This window comes from Helianthus annuus, chromosome 8 (genome assembly GCF_002127325.2).
Source record: "Helianthus annuus cultivar XRQ/B chromosome 8, HanXRQr2.0-SUNRISE, whole genome shotgun sequence".
Lineage (NCBI taxonomy): Eukaryota > Viridiplantae > Streptophyta > Magnoliopsida > Asterales > Asteraceae > Helianthus > Helianthus annuus.
The window spans coordinates 164,098,432-164,119,023 of NC_035440.2; the positions used below are offsets into that span (position 1 = coordinate 164,098,432).

At 35.8% G+C, this 20,592-nt stretch overlaps 2 protein-coding genes across 4 annotated transcripts; one reads left to right on the forward strand and one right to left on the reverse strand.

The window, feature by feature from the left end:
- Positions 1-11,356: 11,356 nt before the first annotated feature.
- LOC110895270 (M-phase phosphoprotein 6) lies at positions 11,357-19,619 on the reverse strand. 3 transcript variants are annotated; one of them, XM_022142552.2, is made up of 6 exons: positions 19,503-19,619; positions 19,211-19,308; positions 17,976-18,057; positions 17,806-17,891; positions 17,004-17,085; positions 11,357-11,596 (listed from the first exon to the last, which is right to left on the reverse strand). In XM_022142552.2, the coding sequence occupies exons 1-6, from the start codon at positions 19,542-19,544 to the stop codon at positions 11,585-11,587; spliced, it is 402 nt and encodes a 133-aa protein (XP_021998244.1). In that variant the 5' UTR covers positions 19,545-19,619; the 3' UTR covers positions 11,357-11,584. The 3 variants fall into 3 exon arrangements, with proteins under 3 accessions (XP_021998244.1, XP_035832119.1, XP_021998243.1); XM_035976226.1 differs by lacking the exon at positions 11,357-11,596 and adding an exon at positions 16,658-16,699; XM_022142551.2 differs by lacking the exon at positions 11,357-11,596 and having other exon boundaries at positions 16,707-17,085.
- LOC110895269 (scarecrow-like protein 30) lies at positions 12,087-14,300 on the forward strand. Its single transcript, XM_022142550.2, has one exon. The coding sequence runs from the start codon at positions 12,232-12,234 to the stop codon at positions 14,152-14,154; it is 1,923 nt and encodes a 640-aa protein (XP_021998242.1). The 5' UTR covers positions 12,087-12,231; the 3' UTR covers positions 14,155-14,300.
- Positions 19,620-20,592: the final 973 nt, after the last annotated feature.

A 20,592-nucleotide genomic window follows, 5' to 3' on the forward strand; every position in this document is an offset into this window, starting at 1 on the left:
CATGCATGTTGGGACACCTGTTGCCTTCTTAAAACATCTGAATTCACCATAAATTAGATCATTCTTCACATTTTGAGGGCACTTGTGATAGTAACAAGAACAAAGCAAACTTCAAGAACTTCACAAGGCAACTTCTGGAGCAATCTGATCGTCAAGGCCACTTCCAAGTCCTATCTAAGCTTCATTAGGACCTTTGTAAGCCTTTATATCATTCTATAATCCGTTCTAGCATAGATTATTAGTTAAAAGTCAAACCGTTGTTCATATAGTTTGACTTTTCGATTAAACGAATTTGGCTCTGTCATTTCTCAAATTGAAACCACTTATAAGTTGGTATTTATGTGGGAAACAAACCCTCAAAAGGGTATTCTCCGATTCCCACTCTAAGCATGCTATTTGTCGAGTCAAAGATGTTCTTAAAAAGTCAACAGAAATCGTTTTTGCGAAATATAGCATAAATGGTAATGTAGATGACATGCAATCAGTTTGATCATCAAAAAATAACTTATAATGAATATAAGAATGTGTTTTATCATAATCAACTCGACAATCTTTAGTATAAACTCGGATCGGAACCGAAAGTCTTATAAAACGACTTTTTCGTTGACTCTCGATTCGGATCCGTGCATGCATGTTTGAGATCTGTATTAGAGTTTATTTTTGACCATTTTTATTTTAGTTTAACTCTCTGGAATTTTTACATCATGAGTCTATGCTTAACCGATTCATATGCATGTTTCCGATTATGCTTAAAAGTTGACTATTTTGCCCTTTTTGATATAAAACGTGATTTTTGGAAAAGTGAAAGAGTAGAAATCTTTATTATTAATTTATAAACTTGCACCGAAAATTTGAGGTCAGTTGGTGGTCCAAATTTTGAGTTATGGCCGATAGCGTAAAACTATATCTTTATGTTAAATAAACGACGCATTTAGCGTATAACCTATTTCAGGCCACGTTTTGGTATAAAACTTTTTACCCACTGATGTTATATAATATTTTGGGATTTTTGATGATTTTTATTTAATTTTTGGCTGATCGTTTCTTAGATCGCTAAGTTATTTCGGTTAATGCCGTTTTGACCGTTTAAGCCATAAAATGAGTTTTATACATCCTTTTGACCCCAAACCTTTTTCTACTGATTTTATTTGTTAAATAAAGTATTTTAAGTATTCTGGAAATATAAAAATCTCTGATTTCTTTTGAAAACCCGGAAACGGCTCTAAATCGCATTTTTAGCGTTTTTAGCGCATAGTAAGCGTTATACTCATTTTAAACGTATAAGAATTATACCTACTGATGTATTTAGCATATTTTCATATAATAACAGTAAGTATAAAAGGTTGAACTCAGATTTCCAGTTTTGACATTTTTAGCCCTTGTGAAATTACTAAAATACCCCTACGGTGCATAGTTTGATTTTAAATGATAAGTTTTGTATATGGGTCATACCCTACTGTTATAATATGTTAAATGAAGTATATTTACTGTATAAATCAGACCCGTAACTCAGAGTTCCAAATTTACTCTTTTATAATCTTTTAAATGACCAAAATGCCCTTCTAAAGCATAAATTGAGTTTAAAATTAATCGGGGCATAATAGAACATAACTTACTGATATTATATTATGTTTAAAGCATATTATCTCAAGAAACTTGCATATGACTCTTTTTCCTACCCGTAACGCCCTTTTTGCGTTCGGTTCGGTTTACGTAACTAGTTTGCGTAAATTGACCGAATCGGGTCAAACGTTATCATTTTTATCTCAAAATCCAGAATGTATTTAGTATACCCATATTATACAAGTATTCAAACTTGTCGGGTCTAAATCACATCCTATCCGGTCTTTCGCTTAATCGTGCGCTTGTACCGTATCGTCCTTGAAACTAACCGGTCTAAGCTAAAGCTTAAATAAAGACCCGTTAAGAATCTAATAGGTTATTATAAACCTTTGTTCCAGAATAGGAGGCCCAGTAAAAGCTACCTACACTTACCAATTGTGATTCATACTTACTCAGGTAAATACATTTTGACTTATTTTCCCTATACGGGCTTGGGTAAGGTATATAAAATACCGCTTGGTCCGGCATCGAATCATTTAATCGTATAGTGGTTAAATCCATTGAGATGACCCTGTTTTGAATGTGTTTTATTACTTGAAGCCTTTGGGGGGTTAATGACCATGTCCCGGATATCCTTGGCATTATCTTGCGAGATGGCCACGACCAGAGCACGGGGTGTAGGCGTACATCCGTCGTGTATAACTCTATATTGTGGTGTGTCTATTAATCTTTAACCCGGACAGAAGATCCCGGGCTACTGAACGCGGAGTAACATATAAATCCATTACAAGTTTATCTTGCATAATTATCCCAAGTTATAAAAATATTTATGCCATGTGCATTTAAATCAATTTTCAATCATTTTCAAAATGACTCAGTTGATTTGTATTTACCAGTGTAAACTGACGTATTTTCTCAAAAGGTTAAGTGCAGGTACTATACGAACTAGGCTGGCTGTCTCCTAGAGCGTCCACAATAGTCTCGCAAGCTCGGACGACAAATAAACTGTTGAACAATTTATCTTATTTTATTTGATCCGCCTGTGGATCCGTTTCAACTACTTGTGATATTTATTATTACATTTTATTTAAAGTTGAAATGAATCTATTTCTGCTTCCGCTGTGCATTATTATATTGTGTTGTTTGTCTATGACGATGCCAACTACGTCACCATACCCCACACCGGGCCCACCGGTGACACGTGGAGATCGGGGTGTGACAGTAACTTAGCAACCCCCATGCACGACCTTAGCAGAAGGAGTTCACATTAGGGATCCCTAAGGCAGGGCAAGAGTTTTATAAGGTCAACCGCCCCCAAGGCCCATCGCGCTGCCAACTCCCTAATAAAGCTAGCATCACAGCTAACAGCTCCACCAAGGAGCTTAACCCCCCCCCCCCCCTCTGGTCTACCAATCCCTCCCGGTTGTGGTTTCGAATCCTGGATCGATTCCTTTACCGTTGAATGCGTGCGAACACGTAAGTTGTGCGGAATCTAAAATACGCGTGTGGATGTAACGCCCTAACACATTTTAACCTAATATTCGCAGCGGAAAACGCATATGTAAAATTTCTTTCATGATACTCTTCAATTCACTTAAATACATTAATCTCTTTTTATAATTTAATGAAAACTAACATACATATATCAAATTAAGTGACCGTATACACACCCACGTACAATCCATGACTTGACTCGATTCTTCGACCGCGTACACTTCTTGATGAAATTTCCATAACCCTGTACAGCCTGCAGTCACCACATTCAATCACATCATTAGAAACCGGTGACATAATACAAATAATCATAACACATGCATAATAAAGCGTCATCATATCATGCTTTCTCTTATACTAGCCCCATCATCCATCCATTCGATCACTCGCATCGGATTGCGGAGTCAACCTTCTCTTCCATAGTTACGTGCCTATACTTCACATTAATTCTCAATAGGAAAACGGTTAGTATCATTAGCTTCCCTTCATATGAACATGTCCTCAAATACCCATAACTCGACTTATTCATTCAAGCATATAATTAAATACCCACTCAAACATGTATTCAATTTCTATCCATACACGTACTTGCAATTTACATCCTACATGTATAACTCCTTAATTCGCCTTTATGCATAATTCATTATGTAAGTTCCCCTTTCTTACCCAAACTTAATCGAATCCCTTTCTTAACCACTTTCAACCCATTACCACTAAAACTTAACTTAGTAATAATCATTAATTCATATCTTCTTACAGTACATTCAATAATTACCCTATTTCATAAATACCTTACCAAACAAAAAGGGGTAAGTTCGGAGTTCACTTACCTCGTGCGTCCGAGTTCAAGTATAGCTTCCGTGTTTATTTTTTTTTTTGGCCCGTTGCCCGTCCATGCTTGTGCCCATGTTGACATGACTCCTATCCGTACATGCTATCACATTCATCATAACATGATTAGCATACATGAGCGTGCATATCTTTTAATGAAGGTTTCTAGCCATATCATGTTATCAAACTAATTTCCCACTTGTAATTCATTCAAAACACATTCCTTATACAAATCTATTATCTAATACATCATCATCACATACTACATACATTTATTCATTATTAGCATACAATCTCACTTATCATTTCTCTTAAGCATTTCATCAAACACCTAGTGCGCGTATCACTTTCTCAGCATAATGTACAAGTGCTTTAAACATGTTCCTCCTTATTTCATCTTATGAACCATTACATTCAAGCAAAATCTCATAATCATGAATCCTACATCAAGTTTATCTATCTTTGCCTATCATACAATACCCTATACATCACAAGATCACACTATAACATCTTCAAGTTCATCATGATCATCATCTTCACACACATGCAATGGGTTTTATTCTAAATCACCCAATTACTTGAAATTATTCATATCACAAGTTCTATTTGGTGTTTCTAACACCTCTACATGCTTAAATTCATACAATTTCATGGATTGATCATAACCCACTTCAAACAAGATCATCAAATCTGAGTTTTAAGACATACCTTGTGATCCCCTTGTGAAGGTGATCGTTAATTTATGTTCGGTTGTGAATTTGGGCTTCGTTTAGTCTTTCAATTTGAAGAACTTGATGAAGTTTAGGGTTTTTGGCTCCATGGGAGCCTTCCTGCTCGTTCACGAACACACACACACGATGTGTGTGTCTGTGTGTGTGTTGTTTTCTTTTAATAGAACAACTTTCAAGTTGTTCACTTTGGTCCCTCATGTTTCGTTTTAATTAAATAAGGCTACAATCCTTCGTTTAATACCAACGATACTAATATTCAACTAGGTTAATTATCCCTAGTAAATATTCATTTACGGATTCCCTTTTACTCCTAACAGTATTTTTACACGTTCCTTTATGTTACCCGGGTTTAAATTACCAAACCCATTTTTGGGGTGTTACAGTGGATCAGAACACAAAGATGTAATTATATGTTGTTTTCTATTACTGATTTGACAGATACAAAACCGTGAAAACAAATGGACAGAGCTTCGCCTCAAAGTTTGCAAAAGTTCTCTAATGACAAGACCCTACACTCCTATTTATAGGCAGACTCCATCCGGATCAAACAAGCTAGCGGATGGACTCTATCCGGACGGATGGACTCAACCTATTAAATTTCGGATGAACAAAAGGTGCATTCGTTCGGATGGACTTTGTGTCCATCCATCTGAATGGACTGTAACCTTTATCCTTTTGTTGTTTAACTCAGTTCAGCATCGGACTTGATTCAACTGATTAAGCTACGATACGTGATTGACGGAAGTGATAAACATTACGCATTCACACCGGGAAAAACCAGTCCTGAACTTTCCGCCTGTTGCATGTCGGCCAAAAAAAACCTCTGCTTTCTTAACGTTGAGATAAAGCCCCAGAGATGGCCCCTCCTCATTGATGATGTCTAAGGCCTTAGCAAGCTCAGACACGTTGTCGATAAACGTCCCATCATCCAAGTACCAAGCATTAAAAGGGAGGTTACCGCGATCCTGGACTCGGAGAATAAGGAATTGAGATTCAAGTTCCTACAAATTCAATGAACCAAATATCTTAAGAGATGGAATTCAGATTCCAATTCCTATATATCTCATTGAATTCCTGCGAACCAAACCCATTTGGAGAAAAGAATTTGTATATTTAATAGTAGATTAATTGTTGGACAAAAGAACTTGTATATATATATTTTTTTAAGGGTGACTTTCTATGTACAGGACCTAGTGGTCACCGGGTTCTTGTCAAAGACAATTCCCCGTTAGCCCCGCCTACGGACACGATGTTCTATCGGGCCCCTGCTGCCGCGCAAACTGACCTTCGCCCGTAAACCATACTGCCTCCACACGAGAACCTCGCTGGGGTAACAACTGGATAAAACCGGGTTGCCCTCCGGATCAAACCATTCCTCGATAGGAAACGATCCATCATTGGGACGTCCCGCACCTTTTGCTACAGCCGGGAGTCGAACCGACGTCTCCAAGGAAAACACCAGCCCAACTGACCAACTGAGCTAGGGTGGGGGATAAAAAAAGAACTTGTATATTTACAAGTAAATTAATCAGTGTGTGAGTTAGTTGTGTAAAAAAAATGTTAAAACAGGCTTTGGTGTGAACGGGAAGCTTCTAAGACATGGGTCCAGCAGTGGGATATTGACAGTAATGTGAACAAGAATTTTCAAGAATCATTTAGAATGATAAGGTGACAAATTATATGTACGTGGGGAGCAAGTCAAAAACATTGAGAAAATATTAATGTAAGTTATGTTGCAATCACTCAACCAAAATCTTCATAATACTGTAAAAATTTAAAAATAAAGTATATGGATAAGGAATAATATATACACTGTACTTCGATACCAAGACACTGACCAAAAGCTATATATTATAGTTTTTTTATATGGACAACTGGACAAATAACCACCCAAGTACAATGAAAATAAAACATTTTAGGGTCTAAAATGTTTTGCACGGTATTATTGGTTGGGTTTTTTTTTTTTTTTTACTTTGAAGTTTTATACAATTTTTAGAAGTTAACATGCTTATATGAATTTGATATAAACGAATTATGATACGTAATAAGTAAAAGGATCATTGAAAACATTTGCTGTTAAAAAAAGTAGACTTTAATATACAGCCTTTTTTTCTATAACAAAAAAGTAGTAGACTAAATTGCAAAATCAATCTTTATGTTATACCCAAACTGCACTTCGTATATTTCACTATGAAATCAGCGAAAACCAACATTTGTGTTCATGTTTTGCTACAGGTTCAACCTTTACCACTCACAAAGTTAGATTTCTTGGTTAAGTTACCTCACGTGCTTTGCATGTGAGGGTATTAATGTCTTTTCCCATTTTATCAATACAATTTATATATTTATTTATGTATTATTGTAACTAGGGTTAAGCCCCGTCCGCGTTGCGGCGCGGGTACATCGTAAACATTGAATGGGTTAGTCCAAACGTTATATGATAACCATACGAAAACACACATTTCGACGTATCCAGTTGAACTTAATGTAACCTGTATAAGCGTTGTGATTGGATCAAACGTAAAGTAAAGTAAATCAAATTCATATCGAACAATCATAACGTACTAATGTGACCCAACTCATACATAGAGAACGTAACGAGTATGAAGGAAAATATGCACATGTAATCAAAAGAGTTTAATTAGAGCTTTCGAAAAAAGGGGAGAAAAAGAAACCATAATTTGACTCCACTCAGTTCAAAACAAACTTTACGAAACATACATAAAATAAACACGAAAACATATTATATTTGACCTGAATCATTTACCAAAAAAGTTTACGTCGAAACGTAGAACAACTTGAATTTATACCAAAACGTACATAAAAATATACACGTAAAAATGGTTTCTTTAAACGAAAACGTAATTTATTTGACCTGACTCGTCTATAAAAAAAAGTCTACGTCGGAATGTAGAATAAATCATATTTATACATATCCGTACATAAAATATGCATGTAAAAATAGTTTTTAAGTAAAGGAAGTATAGGGGTAAACCGAAACAAAATATTAGTAAAAAATTTAATAGGTTAAAAACGTTCGTAAAACCGTGCCAAGTAGCACCAATGCCACAACGACATCGACTCTTAACATCGTAAAACTAAAATAGATAAAATGGTAAAAATCACACTGAACGAAAAGCAGACTAAAATCGTTGAACCACGCGCACCCGTTATAGTGTGTTAATGCAAAGAAATTAACCAGAAACGTAAAACGTAGAAAATAATAACTTAGTCGATCTAGGACCCGCCCGTTACGACGAACTTTATAAAAGGGAAAAGTTGGACGCATTGCGACGGGTTTGTCAAATATGAAAAAATAGAGCAAAAAACATTGAACCTCACATGCACGCTACGACATGTTAACTCGCAAAATTTAGAACGATATGTAAAACGAAAAACTTGTGAAAGACATAAAGTATGGTGGACCAAAGTTGTAAATAATAAAGTGTTGTGTTAAATTACAAAAGATGAAAAAGTTTAAGTTAAAAGTAAAAATTTGAAATGGGTTAAAATTTAAAAGAAAAAACTTTAAGGTTTAAAGTGGAAAATGAAGTTTTTTGTTTGAAAAACTTCCAAAGCATGATGTACAAATTATGATGCATAAGAAAGTTGCTAATTTATATATGAAATAATATATAGAAAAACAGAGTATGTGTTGTCCATCTCTCTTTGATTTCTTTTTAGTTAAATACATCAATGGGCCCTCCATCTTTTTCCCTACCCACCACCTACCTCATCTTCTTTTCTACCCTCCACCTTCATTCTCGGAACCCTAGCCCACCGTCGTTGGAACTGAAAACCCAACCATAGATGGAACTAAGACCCCAACCAGTACCCTCTCTTCGGTCACAAAACAAGAAATAAATTGCAAATTCTTAATTACTTGAAGTCTAGATCATCTCTGGATCATCATCAGAACTGAAACCCCAACCCGAACCATCACCATCTTGCAATCATGCCATTGCCATTACTGGTTACTAGGAAAATATGGATTTTTTGTTATGACTATCTCTGCTGCAAGTTACAGTCCCATCTACCACTACATGAAACTGGACCTTTCGCGACTAACCCTTTAGCGACAAAGTTTTTATTCTGGCCCAAAACTAAAACCCACCAACTCTCTGCGATTTCCGACGATTTCCTGGACTATTCATAAGCTCCAACCAACTAAAACCCATTAGCTGCTCTCTGCGATTTCCTAGTTAGCGAAAGCTTTCGGCTTTTTTATACAGTATCAAGCTCATGGTCAGATGCATTAACTGTGAAAGCATGGTACCCAGAGTTAGAATCTCTCTGGGGAAATAAATTATAGCATTCTACCATTGAAAGCTAAGAACATATTGGTTGTTAATTACTAGATTTATTGTTGATTTGTTGAAGTGATTTCAAGAACAAATTGAAATTTTAGTGTTATTTTAGGTATGGGTAATTTCAAGAACTGATCAAGATTGAAAGAGTTGAGTTTTATGGTGGGTTATTAATTTAAAAAGAATTATTAATTAAAAAGACGGGTGAAAAGACATTAATACCCTCACATGTAAAGCATGTGAGGTAACTTAATCAAAAAATCTAACGGTGTTAGTGGTAAAGGTTGAACCTGAAGCAAAACATGAACATAAAGGTTGGTTTTTGTCGATTTCATAGTAAAAGGTACGAAGTGCAGTTTAGGTATACCATAAAGGTTGATTTCTGCAATTTTGTCAAAATAGTATCAAATCGCATAATAAACATCCAAACACCTCTTGGAATACAAGCACCATAGTTCGTAGTTTTGTACAATAATATAAAAAGAGAGTTCTTTGATACAAAATCAATTTAAAATAGAGAAATGTAATTTGAATAGACATTTTTTAACATTTAATTTAAATAGATATTACAGTATTAATAAAAAATTGACTCGACTATAAGCTTTTAAATTTCTAACTTCGTAAGAGACCTTCCGTTAGCTCGTGCATATTCTGCACATGATTCTTCAACGGCTGTCTCATCGTTCTGATCGTGTCCCAAATTGTTGATTCATTTGCGGTAAATTATATGAAATCTTTCAAGTCCTGACGCCATACTTGTCCACTTTGCAATATTTAAACAGTTGTATGTTCGGTTGCAAAACCCATTTCTCTCGTCAAATCTATTGTTAACGTGACGCAAAAATTGGGACCAAATCTATCCCTTGTAGGCTTGTACCTTCCTCGTGTAAATTTAAGGTCCTAACATGTACAGAAGCAAAGCCACGGTGTACTCCTCATCTTCGGTCCAAACAAGACCATGACATATCTATTTATTGTAACTTGTTTTGTGGGGTGTGGGAGGGGGTTATGAATTAGTGGTAAAAAAGGTAAAAAAACAACCACAAACGGTCATGTGGCCGCTCTTTAACGGTAAAAACGTCAAATTAGCATATGCAACAATTCGAACAAACTGCTTTTTTAGGCTTGGCAAAAACCGGTTCGGGTCGGTTTTGTGTGGGGATGCGGAACCATTGCCAACCTACGGTTTGGAATGCAAAACAAACCGGTTTGTAAACGGTTTTGGTTCAGCCCGGTTTCTCCAATTCGGGTCAGTTAACCGGTTTTGGTGTTCATCTCTAGGAGTCTAGTGAGGACCTAAGCCCCTTGCCTTGCCCTCAAATGCTATTGGGCCGGCCTAACAAACCGATACCAACAGTAAATCCTCCGTGAAACGTGAAAATCCCACTAGTTTACTATATTAAAATCTACTATACTACTATATTCAAATCTTATGTTGATTATATTTAAATCATAAAAACAGGTTTTGGCGTGGGCGAGAAGCTTCAAGACATGGTCCAGGTAGTGGGATATTGACGGTAATGTGAACACGAATTTTCAACAATTATTTAAAGTGATTTTCAACAATTATTTTAAAGTGATGATGTGACAAATTATATGTACGTGGGCAGCAAGTCAAAACATTGAGAAAATACTAAATGCAACTTATGTTACAATCACTCAACCAAAACCTTTATAATAATATTTTTTTCAATTTTTTTTTTTTTTGAATTGTAATGTAAGTGGATAAGGAATTATCCCTACAATAAATACTTCGATACCAAGACACTGACCAAATGTTAAATATTATAGTTTTTAGACTTAAATGTCATTTTAGTCCCTGTGGTTTGGGTCATTTTGCCAGTTTAGTCCAAAGGTTTTAGTTTTAACCTGTGAGTCCAAAAAGGTTTCACAATTGCCATTTTAGTCCACTGGGTTAAATTCATCCATTTTTTCTGTTAACGAGAAGGCGAATTCGGTCATTTTATATGGCTGAATTGCCCTTTTAGTTAACAGAATTACATACAAAATGACCGAATTGGCCTTCTCGTTAACTGAAAAAATGGATGAAGTTAACCAAGTGGACTAAAATGGCAACTATGAAACCTTTTTGGACCCGCAAGTTAAAAATGAAATCTTTGGACTAAACTGGCAAAATGGCCCAAACCATAGGGACTAAAATGGCATTTAACTCTAGTTTTATATGGACATGTAACCACCCAAGTACAATGAGAAAAAAAAAAAACATTTTGGTGTCCTAAAATGTTTTCTACAGTATTGTTGGGTATTGTTGGGTATTTTTTATATTTTGAGTTTATTTTATACATTTTTATAATTAATAATGAATTTGAAATATACAATACATAATCAAGTAGACTATAAAATACATCAAGTATTATCAAATCACCACATAAAAGATAAAACTATCACCCCAAACACCTAAAGACAAAATATCCAAAACATGTCTTGGAATACAAGCATAGCCATAATTTGTAGTTGTACAATAGTTGTATTCATTGTTTTCGGTGTGACACATAAGCAATGTCGGACCCAGAAATTATTTGCTGGAGGGTGCGGATGAGTAGTTCAAGCATATTTTCAAGGGGTGCGGTCAGGGTTTATGCCTAAAAAATACACTAATTTTTTTCAAAGGGTGTGCCTGCCCACCTTGGGTTTCACCTAGGTCCGCTCCTGCACATAAGACAGTTACATAACCGCATATTTAGCTTACTTTCTCTCTCATATTGAACTATGTTATAAACTCGTCAAATTATACATTTAGAGCACGGCGATGATCAACGAACCAAATCGAAACGAATTTGTTATCAATATCAGATGATTTGGTGTTGCTATTTTTGGTATATATTCATTGAATGTTGAATATTTAACCCTAACCACTATTTAATTGTTGTGATTTTCTTGATATCAACATCAACAAACATCATCATGTTAATGTAATTTAACATTTTTAATCCAGTCAAATATGACAATTCCAACTTGGCTCACCTCACCTTCCTTTGAATCTTCCTTCACTTGAACCTCACCGGACCACCCGGTGACCGGTTAACTTTTAGCATGGTGGCTAAGGTTCCTCCACAAATCCACATTTCCAAGAAGCTTCCATTTATATATATTTTACACACAATTAGATAATAAAGCTCCCACTCCACTAACAACCAACCACTCACTACTCACTTGTACTTCATGCATCAAAAGTTGTACATACACCCCCCTCTGGACAAAGCAAAAAACATCTCCTCGTACTCTATATTAACCCATGAACCAAACCCTGTTGTGTTTCATACATTTCACACTAGCAAACCTACATGGACACTCTATATGCTACTGCTATGAACAACTACATCAACGGTTACAACCACCATACTGTTCAACCAACTATCTACCTGACACCCATGCAGTATCATCAGGACCCATCGCCGTCAAACACTGTCGACGGCGATGGGTCATGCCTCCAGAATCCATCGTCATCTGCTGTGGACGATGGGTTCTACAACCAGGATCCATCGCCACTAGCAGCTACAGTTGGCGGCGATGGATTTTACAGCCAGGATCCATCGCCGTTAGCTGTTGACGGCAATGGGTTCTATGACCAGGATGGTCATCCATCGCCGTCAGCAGTTGTTGTTGACAGCGATGGGTTTGAGAACCAGGATCATTACGATTCTGTTCTCAAGTTCCTGACTCAAATGTTAATGGAAGAAGATGAGTTACAAGTAAAACCATGTATGTTGAACGAGTGTTTGTCGCTACAAGCGACGGAGAGATCGTTGTACGATGTTCTCGTCAACAATCAGCCAGCGAATTCGTTGGATAGTTTCGTCGGAGCCACGAGCAGTGAAGACAGCAGTACGATTACTATCTGTGGTGGTTATTATAGCAGAAAGAGAAGCCCTGATCGAGAAGAAGAACGAGGAACGAAAATGGCAACTGTCTCGGATCCTGAATCCGATCAACCTGAACCGTACGATGAAGATCTGCTGCTGTATGATCACGAGCCACAACAGTTTAGCTCAACTGCATTAGCGAAAAAGATGAACGAATCGTCGAAAAGAGGACGACCACGAGGGAAGAAGAACACCATCACTCAAGAAATTGTTGTTGATTTAAGGGATTTGCTGACTCAATGTGCTCAAGCAATCACAAACAACAATCCCAGTTCTGTTTGTGATTTGCTGACCCGAATCAAGCAGCATTGTAACCCGAATGGCGATTCAACGGAAAGATTGGCGTATTATTTCGTGACAGCGATCGAAGCCCGGTTAGCGGGAAACGGGGCCGAGGTTTACCGATTAGCGAGTCTGAAAAAGATATCAGCTGCACAGATCTTGAAAGCTTACCATGCTTACTTAATGTCATGCCCTTTTCATCGGATGTCGAATATTTTAGCTAACGGGTCGATCGAGAAGCTATCAAAAGGGGCGGATAAGCTACACATTATCGATTTCGGGATCTTATACGGGTTCCAATGGCCATGTTTTATCAAGAATCTGTCCATGCGGGCCGGTGGCCCGCCCACGCTTCACATCACCGGCATAGATCTTCCACAACCCGGGTTCCGCCCAGCCGAGCGGGTCCAAGAAACCGGTAAACGTCTCGCGAAATATTGCAAGCGGTTTAACGTACCGTTTAAGTACACCGAGATAGCAAAGAAATGGGAGGAGATAACGGTCGATGATCTAAACATTGATCGAAGTGAGTTGACCGTCGTCAACTCGGTTAACCGGATGCATAACATTCTCGACGAGACGGTTATAGAGAACAGCCCTAGGGATGCGGTCTTGCAGTTGATTAGACAGATCAACCCGGACATGTTTATTCTCGGGATTCTCAACGGGACCCACAACGCCCCGTTCTTGCTAAACCGGTTTAGAGAAGCCCTTTTCCATTTCTCAACAATGTTCGACATTTTCGACAACACGGCGGCCCGAGAAAGTAAAGAGAGGTTGTTATATGAGCAAGAGGTGTTTGGAAGGGAAGTGATGAATGTGGTAGCATGCGAAGGGACCGCTCGGGTTGAGAGGCCCGAGGGGTACAAGCAGTGGCAGTCGCGGAACGTTCGGGCCGGGTTCAAGCAGGTCCCGTTGTACCGCGATAAAGTGGAGGAAGTGAAGAGTAAAGTGAGGTCTAATTACCATAAAGATTTTCTTGTGGATGAAGATGGTAAATGGATATTGCAAGGATGGAAAGGGAGAGTTCTTTTTGCATGTTCTTTATGGAAACCTGCATAACTAATGTAGAACCCCTTGCATTTTTATTATTCATCATGTCTTTATTATTTCTTTTTTTATTATTATTATTATTAACTAGAGTTTGAATCAAGTTCAGAAGTTCTGAAGTATTTCATGTGGAAATGCATACTTGTGTTACAATATCATTTCAGACATCAAGAAATCCATATAAAAACATATTTAGGGTGGTAATTAACTAATTATAAGTTAAGGGTGTATATGTTTAAAATGGCATGGGTTGACCCGACCCGGCTTATACTAAACAATAGCCCATTTCAATCAATGTTTTTATAATTGGATCAGTTTTTGAATTGACAAGAAACCGCCTTATGCGCTACTGAATGGACAGGTTTTAAAAACGGGATGACATGATGATTAATTTATAAATTAGAGTTAATTACTGTTTTCGTCCCTGTAGTTTGTCAAAAATCACTATTTAAGTCCATTAGTTTAAAAATTGCGATTTCAGTCCCTGTGGTTTCACTTTCGTAACCATTTCAGCCTACCTCGTAACCATTTCAGTCCCTATACTTATCAGAATAATGGACTGAAATGGTTACGAAAGTGAAACCACAGGGACTGAAATCGCAATTTTTAAACTAATGGACTGATATAGTGGTTTTTGACAAACCACAGGGATGAAAACAGTGATTAACTCTATAAATTAATATTTAGAACTATGAAACGAATTTATGTTTTGGTGTGAATTTGTAATGTTAACAAAATATATATAGTCTAGCATAAATAAAATATGGAGCCTAAAGTATTAAATGAACCTAAAACATATTTTGAAAGGGAAAAATAAAATTAAAAAAAAAAAAAAAAAAAAAAAAAAACTTTTTTTACCATCTAGTCCGACCGATTCAAATGAACTCAACCAGACTGGTTATAATGTTATATACCTAGCTCGTGGTTTGGTTCTAACACTAGTGGTTTCAATAAAAAATCTATTAGAGCATATAAATATGACAATTTCAGAAGGTAAAAACATATCTAACCTCTTATTGAGTTTGACTTTGACCTTTGAGAGCAGCACACAAGTAAAATCAAATTTAATATTTGAATCTTTTTACCAACCTCGTGTTAAATTTCTTGATTAATCTAATGCATGTCATTTTCAAGATATTATTGTATTTTTATTATAACATCAAAATCATGTTTGCACTTTTTGGCCTTTTGCATTATTCACTGAACCTGGTCCATTATGTCTTAGTTTCCTGTGAAGCATCCAATTTTGAATATTTTATAGATGAAAGGTCCAGAGGCAAATGTCTCATCATAATATTCAAACTTTATATAAACCATTTTATATGTGTATATATAAAACAAAAAAAAAAACACCAGTTAGTCATAGAGCTAATTGTTTGACCAGCCTGTAGGAGTCAAACCCATACCCTTAAACCCTAACACTGCCAATGAAACCCAGTTAGTGATTATGTAGTTAATATCGGTGGGATAGTAGTGAGATATCGATTATCGGCCCTCTGCAAAATATTGGCGTCAAATATTGGTCTGGAATTTGGGTTCCGATACGATCGGCGACGGCGATATTGACTGCTATTTGACCGATATTGACCTCTATTTTGGACTATGCAGTTAATGAGGTAAAAAATTGGATATCGATTAAGGACCGATATCTGAGATATCGGTTATAGTGGTGGGATATTGGTAATTTTACTATCATACAGAATTTATATATATAGCCTAAGTAGTTAATGCGGTAAAATATCGGATATCGGTTAAGGACCGATATTTGAGATATCGGTTATCGCGGTGGGATATCGGTGAGATATCGGTAATTTTAATATCATGATAAATTTATATATATAGCAATTTAATACTAACAATTGTAACAAGTAAGAAATGACTAAGACTTAAAACACTAACATTTAACAGTAACAACTAACAATTAAGACTTAAAACGCTAATAGCAGCATTAAGAAGAAAAATGAACGGTAGAAATAAGAAGAATGGTACTGATATCGGGAAAAATCAGTGATTTATCGATCAAATATTAGGACATATCGGTCAAATATCGGACAATATCGTTGATATTATCGGTACCGATATTGTGACCAATATTTTGTAACGCTATCTCGGCAGGGGACCGATAACCGATATATCACTCATATATCGGGATATTAACTACATAGTATATAGCAATTAACCTTTTGCAACTTGCTAAACACTAACAATTGCAACAACTAGAAACAAATTAAGACTTAAAACACTAATATTTAACACTAACAATTAATAATTAAGACTGAAAACACTAATATTTAACACTAACGATTAACAATTAAGACTTAAAACACTAACAGCAGCAATAAGAAGAAAGACGAATGGTAGAACTAAGAAGAAAGGTACTCATATCGGGAATATCGGTCAATATCGCCGATAATATCGGTACCGATATTTGCCACCGCTATTTACATGGGGACCGATAACCGATATATCGGTGATGGTGATATATCACGATATTAACTACGTAGCACCAAACACTGCCAATCAAACCCAGTTAGTCATAGAGTCCCTTTGAATGTTTCTGAAAATTAAAGAGGCAAAAGATTGTTCTTTGACTATTTTTAGTCAAAATTTAATATAAACTAATAGAAGTTACAGGAAGTCAAACAATGGGAGCTAAAGAAATGGTAGTTCTACGATAAACATGACAAAATATTCTTGATTGTATAGCTTGAAAAAGATCAGCCCATTTTGTTTTGACGGTTTGGAGATCTTAAGACATTGAAGTCAAGCTTTCCACGCTTGTTAGAATTTTTTCTACGATTATTTGACGAAGAAGTATGGTTGCGTTCAATAATATTTGGTGAATTATTGGGAAGTGGTACCTCTGTGATGACTTCAACTTGTTTCCTTTTGATGTCTCCGTTGGCTTTATTGCTATGCTCGCTTACTGGTTCTTCATTTTCTCTATTATTAAAAACAAAAAAACTTATAAGATGAGCAACTTTGATTCATTTTCTCTATTATTAAAAACAAAAAGACTTATAAGATGAGCAACTTTGATTCTTTGAGCAAGAATGATGGGGATTTGAGGTGGGAAAATGGGTTGGTCTGGTAACGGGTCAGAATCGGTTTTAGTCAAAATGGGTTAGTTTGGAACCAGGCAAAACAGGTCGGTTGGTTTGACACGGACTACTTTTGACCAAAAATATTTAAACCTTTAGGCTTCTACAAACAACGAGAGTTAAAAAAGATTAACAAAATTGACTTATGTCATTAACAAATAATAAGATTTAACCTTTTAGGGATAAACTGATTTAAGAGGTTTTATGCATTAGACATACACTTGAGCAACTTTTGACCCATTTCTGTCTAAGTATTTTTTTTTCTAATTTTCCCATTGACCTATTAAAACAGGGTCAACACATACATAAGTAACGGGTCAAATTATCACCTCTAACTGGAAATAAAGAAAATAAGATATATACATTTAAATGTATGAACATAGCTTTTGTGCATCGTTAGAGTACATAATATTTAATACGAAACCATGTAATCAGACCATATAGACAGAAATCTATAACCATTAAATGGTTTCCTGATACCATGGTATTATAATACTTCATAAATCAATACAAGGAATAAATCAAACATGAGTGCTTCTTTAAAAAGTCAAGGCTGACCAACCTGTTAGACGGTTTTCCTCCTTGATTGCCCGAGCACATAGAATCACCTTCAGATTGTCTTGGGTTTGAAGCTTCTTCATTCAGTTTCTACCCAAATAAAAAAGAATTTATAAAAAGGCAGACCATATAGTAAAGAAAACATATTACTCATCACACAGCTATTATGCTTACATCGATTGATGGATTGAAACTTTGAAATGACATCCGGCCTCTAATGGCCCCTGGACTAGGATCTCCTTCCATAACAACCATACTGCATGTACAAACATTTAATGATTTTAAAATGAACATAGAGACATAATTGTGAAAACGGAACATAAAGAAATGCCAATATACCAAAAACTTTGGTTTTAAAAAGTGTGCATGAGGAGCACAAGGCTATCTGGATTCTGGAAACACTTCATGGCCTTAACACGGTGCTTCAAGAACACGTGAATAAAAAATGTTAACATCTAGGGTCTATAAGAGGCCGATATGTATTAAACAACAAAAGGGATGAAAAAAGTTATGATTCGTTTAGATAAAAAGGCTAATATGTAAAAGAGATTTGAGATTTGAGATGCAGCTTTTGGCTGTACATAAAGCTTATTTACTTATACATAGAGCAGGACCTCACGTACGTGAAGCTCTCGCCTCTTGGCACACATCACACTTCTTAAAACCAAGCCGAAAACTATGAATTTGCCATACGGTCATTTGTACAACGAATACTACAACTATGTAGTTAATATCCCGATATATCAACCGATATATTAGTGACATATCGGTTATCGGTCCCCTGCCGAGATAGCGGTACAAAATATTGGTCAGAATATCGGTACCGATAATATCAGCGATATTGTCCGATATTTGACCGATATAGGACCGATATTTGATCGATAAATCACCGATTTTCCCGATATCAGTACCATTCTTCTTATTTCTACTGTTCATTTTTCTTCTTATTGCTGCTATTAGTGTTTTAAGTTTTAATTGTTAGTTGTTACTGTTAAATGTTAGTGTTTTAAGTCTTAGTCAGTTCTTACTTGTTACAATTGTTAATGTTAAATTGCTATATATATAAATTTAGCATGATATTAAAATTACCTATATCCCACTGCGATAACCGATATCTCAAATATCGGTCCTTGACCGATATCCGATATTTTACTGCATTAACTACTTAGACAACAAGAAATCCCCAAATATAGAACATCCAATATTATTCAAGGAAGACTAAAGAAACAACACAACTGACATTATCAGTTGTCAATTCAGTCTCGGTATCTATACTGGTCAATAAGTTCATAATGTGGCTCATTATCCCAAGAATCAATCATTAATTCCAATTTTATAAACTATTCATCCATCATTCATCAAGTAAACAACAATAAAACTGATAAGTGATGATTAACAATGAGTAATACCACTTTTTGGTAGTAAGATTAGCTGGAAAACTTCCATCAGGTATGGCCTCTTCTTCCTTTATTGTTTTCTCCTCTTTGTTAGCTCCCCTTTGCATGAACTATATATCATACATTAACAAATTATGCTTGAAACCTCAAATTTGTGAACAAATAAAAACCCTAGCGTTTGAGTGATGAAGTAGAACAGATGTAATTGAGCAATAACTCAAAGGAATTCGAAGAAAGTTATGATTAGAAATCACTGAACGATAGCTGAATCAAGAAATGAATAAGGATTCCTGCTGTGTTTTACCTTCAAGTTCTTCAATGTGCTTGATAACTCGCGCTTCGACATTGAAGAATTTTGAAAATTAGGGCTACAGCAAGACGATGAACAATGGTGCCTTTTTTTTCTACCGTTGAGATATTTAATAGTTATTTACAAATCCTTTTCCATATTTTTAATTTTAAGAAAACAATTTTAATATTATTCCATATATAAGTTTGTAAGTTTTTTCTGCATCATTAGTTGTACCTTGTGCTTTGCGACTTTTTTTTAAAAAAAAAAAAAACTTGATTTTTTTCTTTTAACTCAAAGGTTTTTACCTTTTTCAATTTTAACCCTACATAATTTGTTTTTTTAACTTTAACCCAAAACTTTTCATTATTTGCAATTTAGCTTCGCAACTTTTGTCACTTATTCTTTTCATTTTTCGCAAATTTTCGTTTTACGTATAGTTCTAAATTTTTCGAGTTAATACGAAGCAACGTGTATGTGCGGTTTAACATTTTTACCTCTAATTTTCCATGTTTGACAGGTTTGTCGCAACACGCATATCCTAGGTCGAGTCAGTGTTGGTGGTCGATTACGGTTGTGTGACATTAGTACTATTTGACACCGTTTTACGCCCCGCAGCAACGCGGGGTGTGCTTTGGGGGTTCAAAGAAAAAATGGTTACGCATATGGTTGTCGTAACGTTGACTTTGGGGGTTTTTCAAAAAAATGTTTTTTTTTTACTTTTCATTCAAAAGTATTTCATAAATTACTTTTAACCCAAAACTATTTGTTTTTTTTTTACTTTTAACCCAAAACTTTTTATCTTTTGCAATCTATCCTCATAACTTTTTTACTTTCAACTTTGCTCCTTTATAGTTTTCATTTTCCGCAAATTTTTCCCTTTATGCTTGGTTCTAAATTTTGTGACTTAACACATCGCAGCGTGCGTCTTTGGTTTAACGTTTTTACATTTCGTTCTAAATTTTGCGAGTTAACACGACGCAACGTGCGTGTGTGGGTGAATGTTTTTACATCGTCTATTTTTTCCCCGTTTGACAGGTTTAACATAACGTGCGGGTCCTAGATCCACTTAGTTATAACTAAAGAATTCCCGCCGCATTGCGAC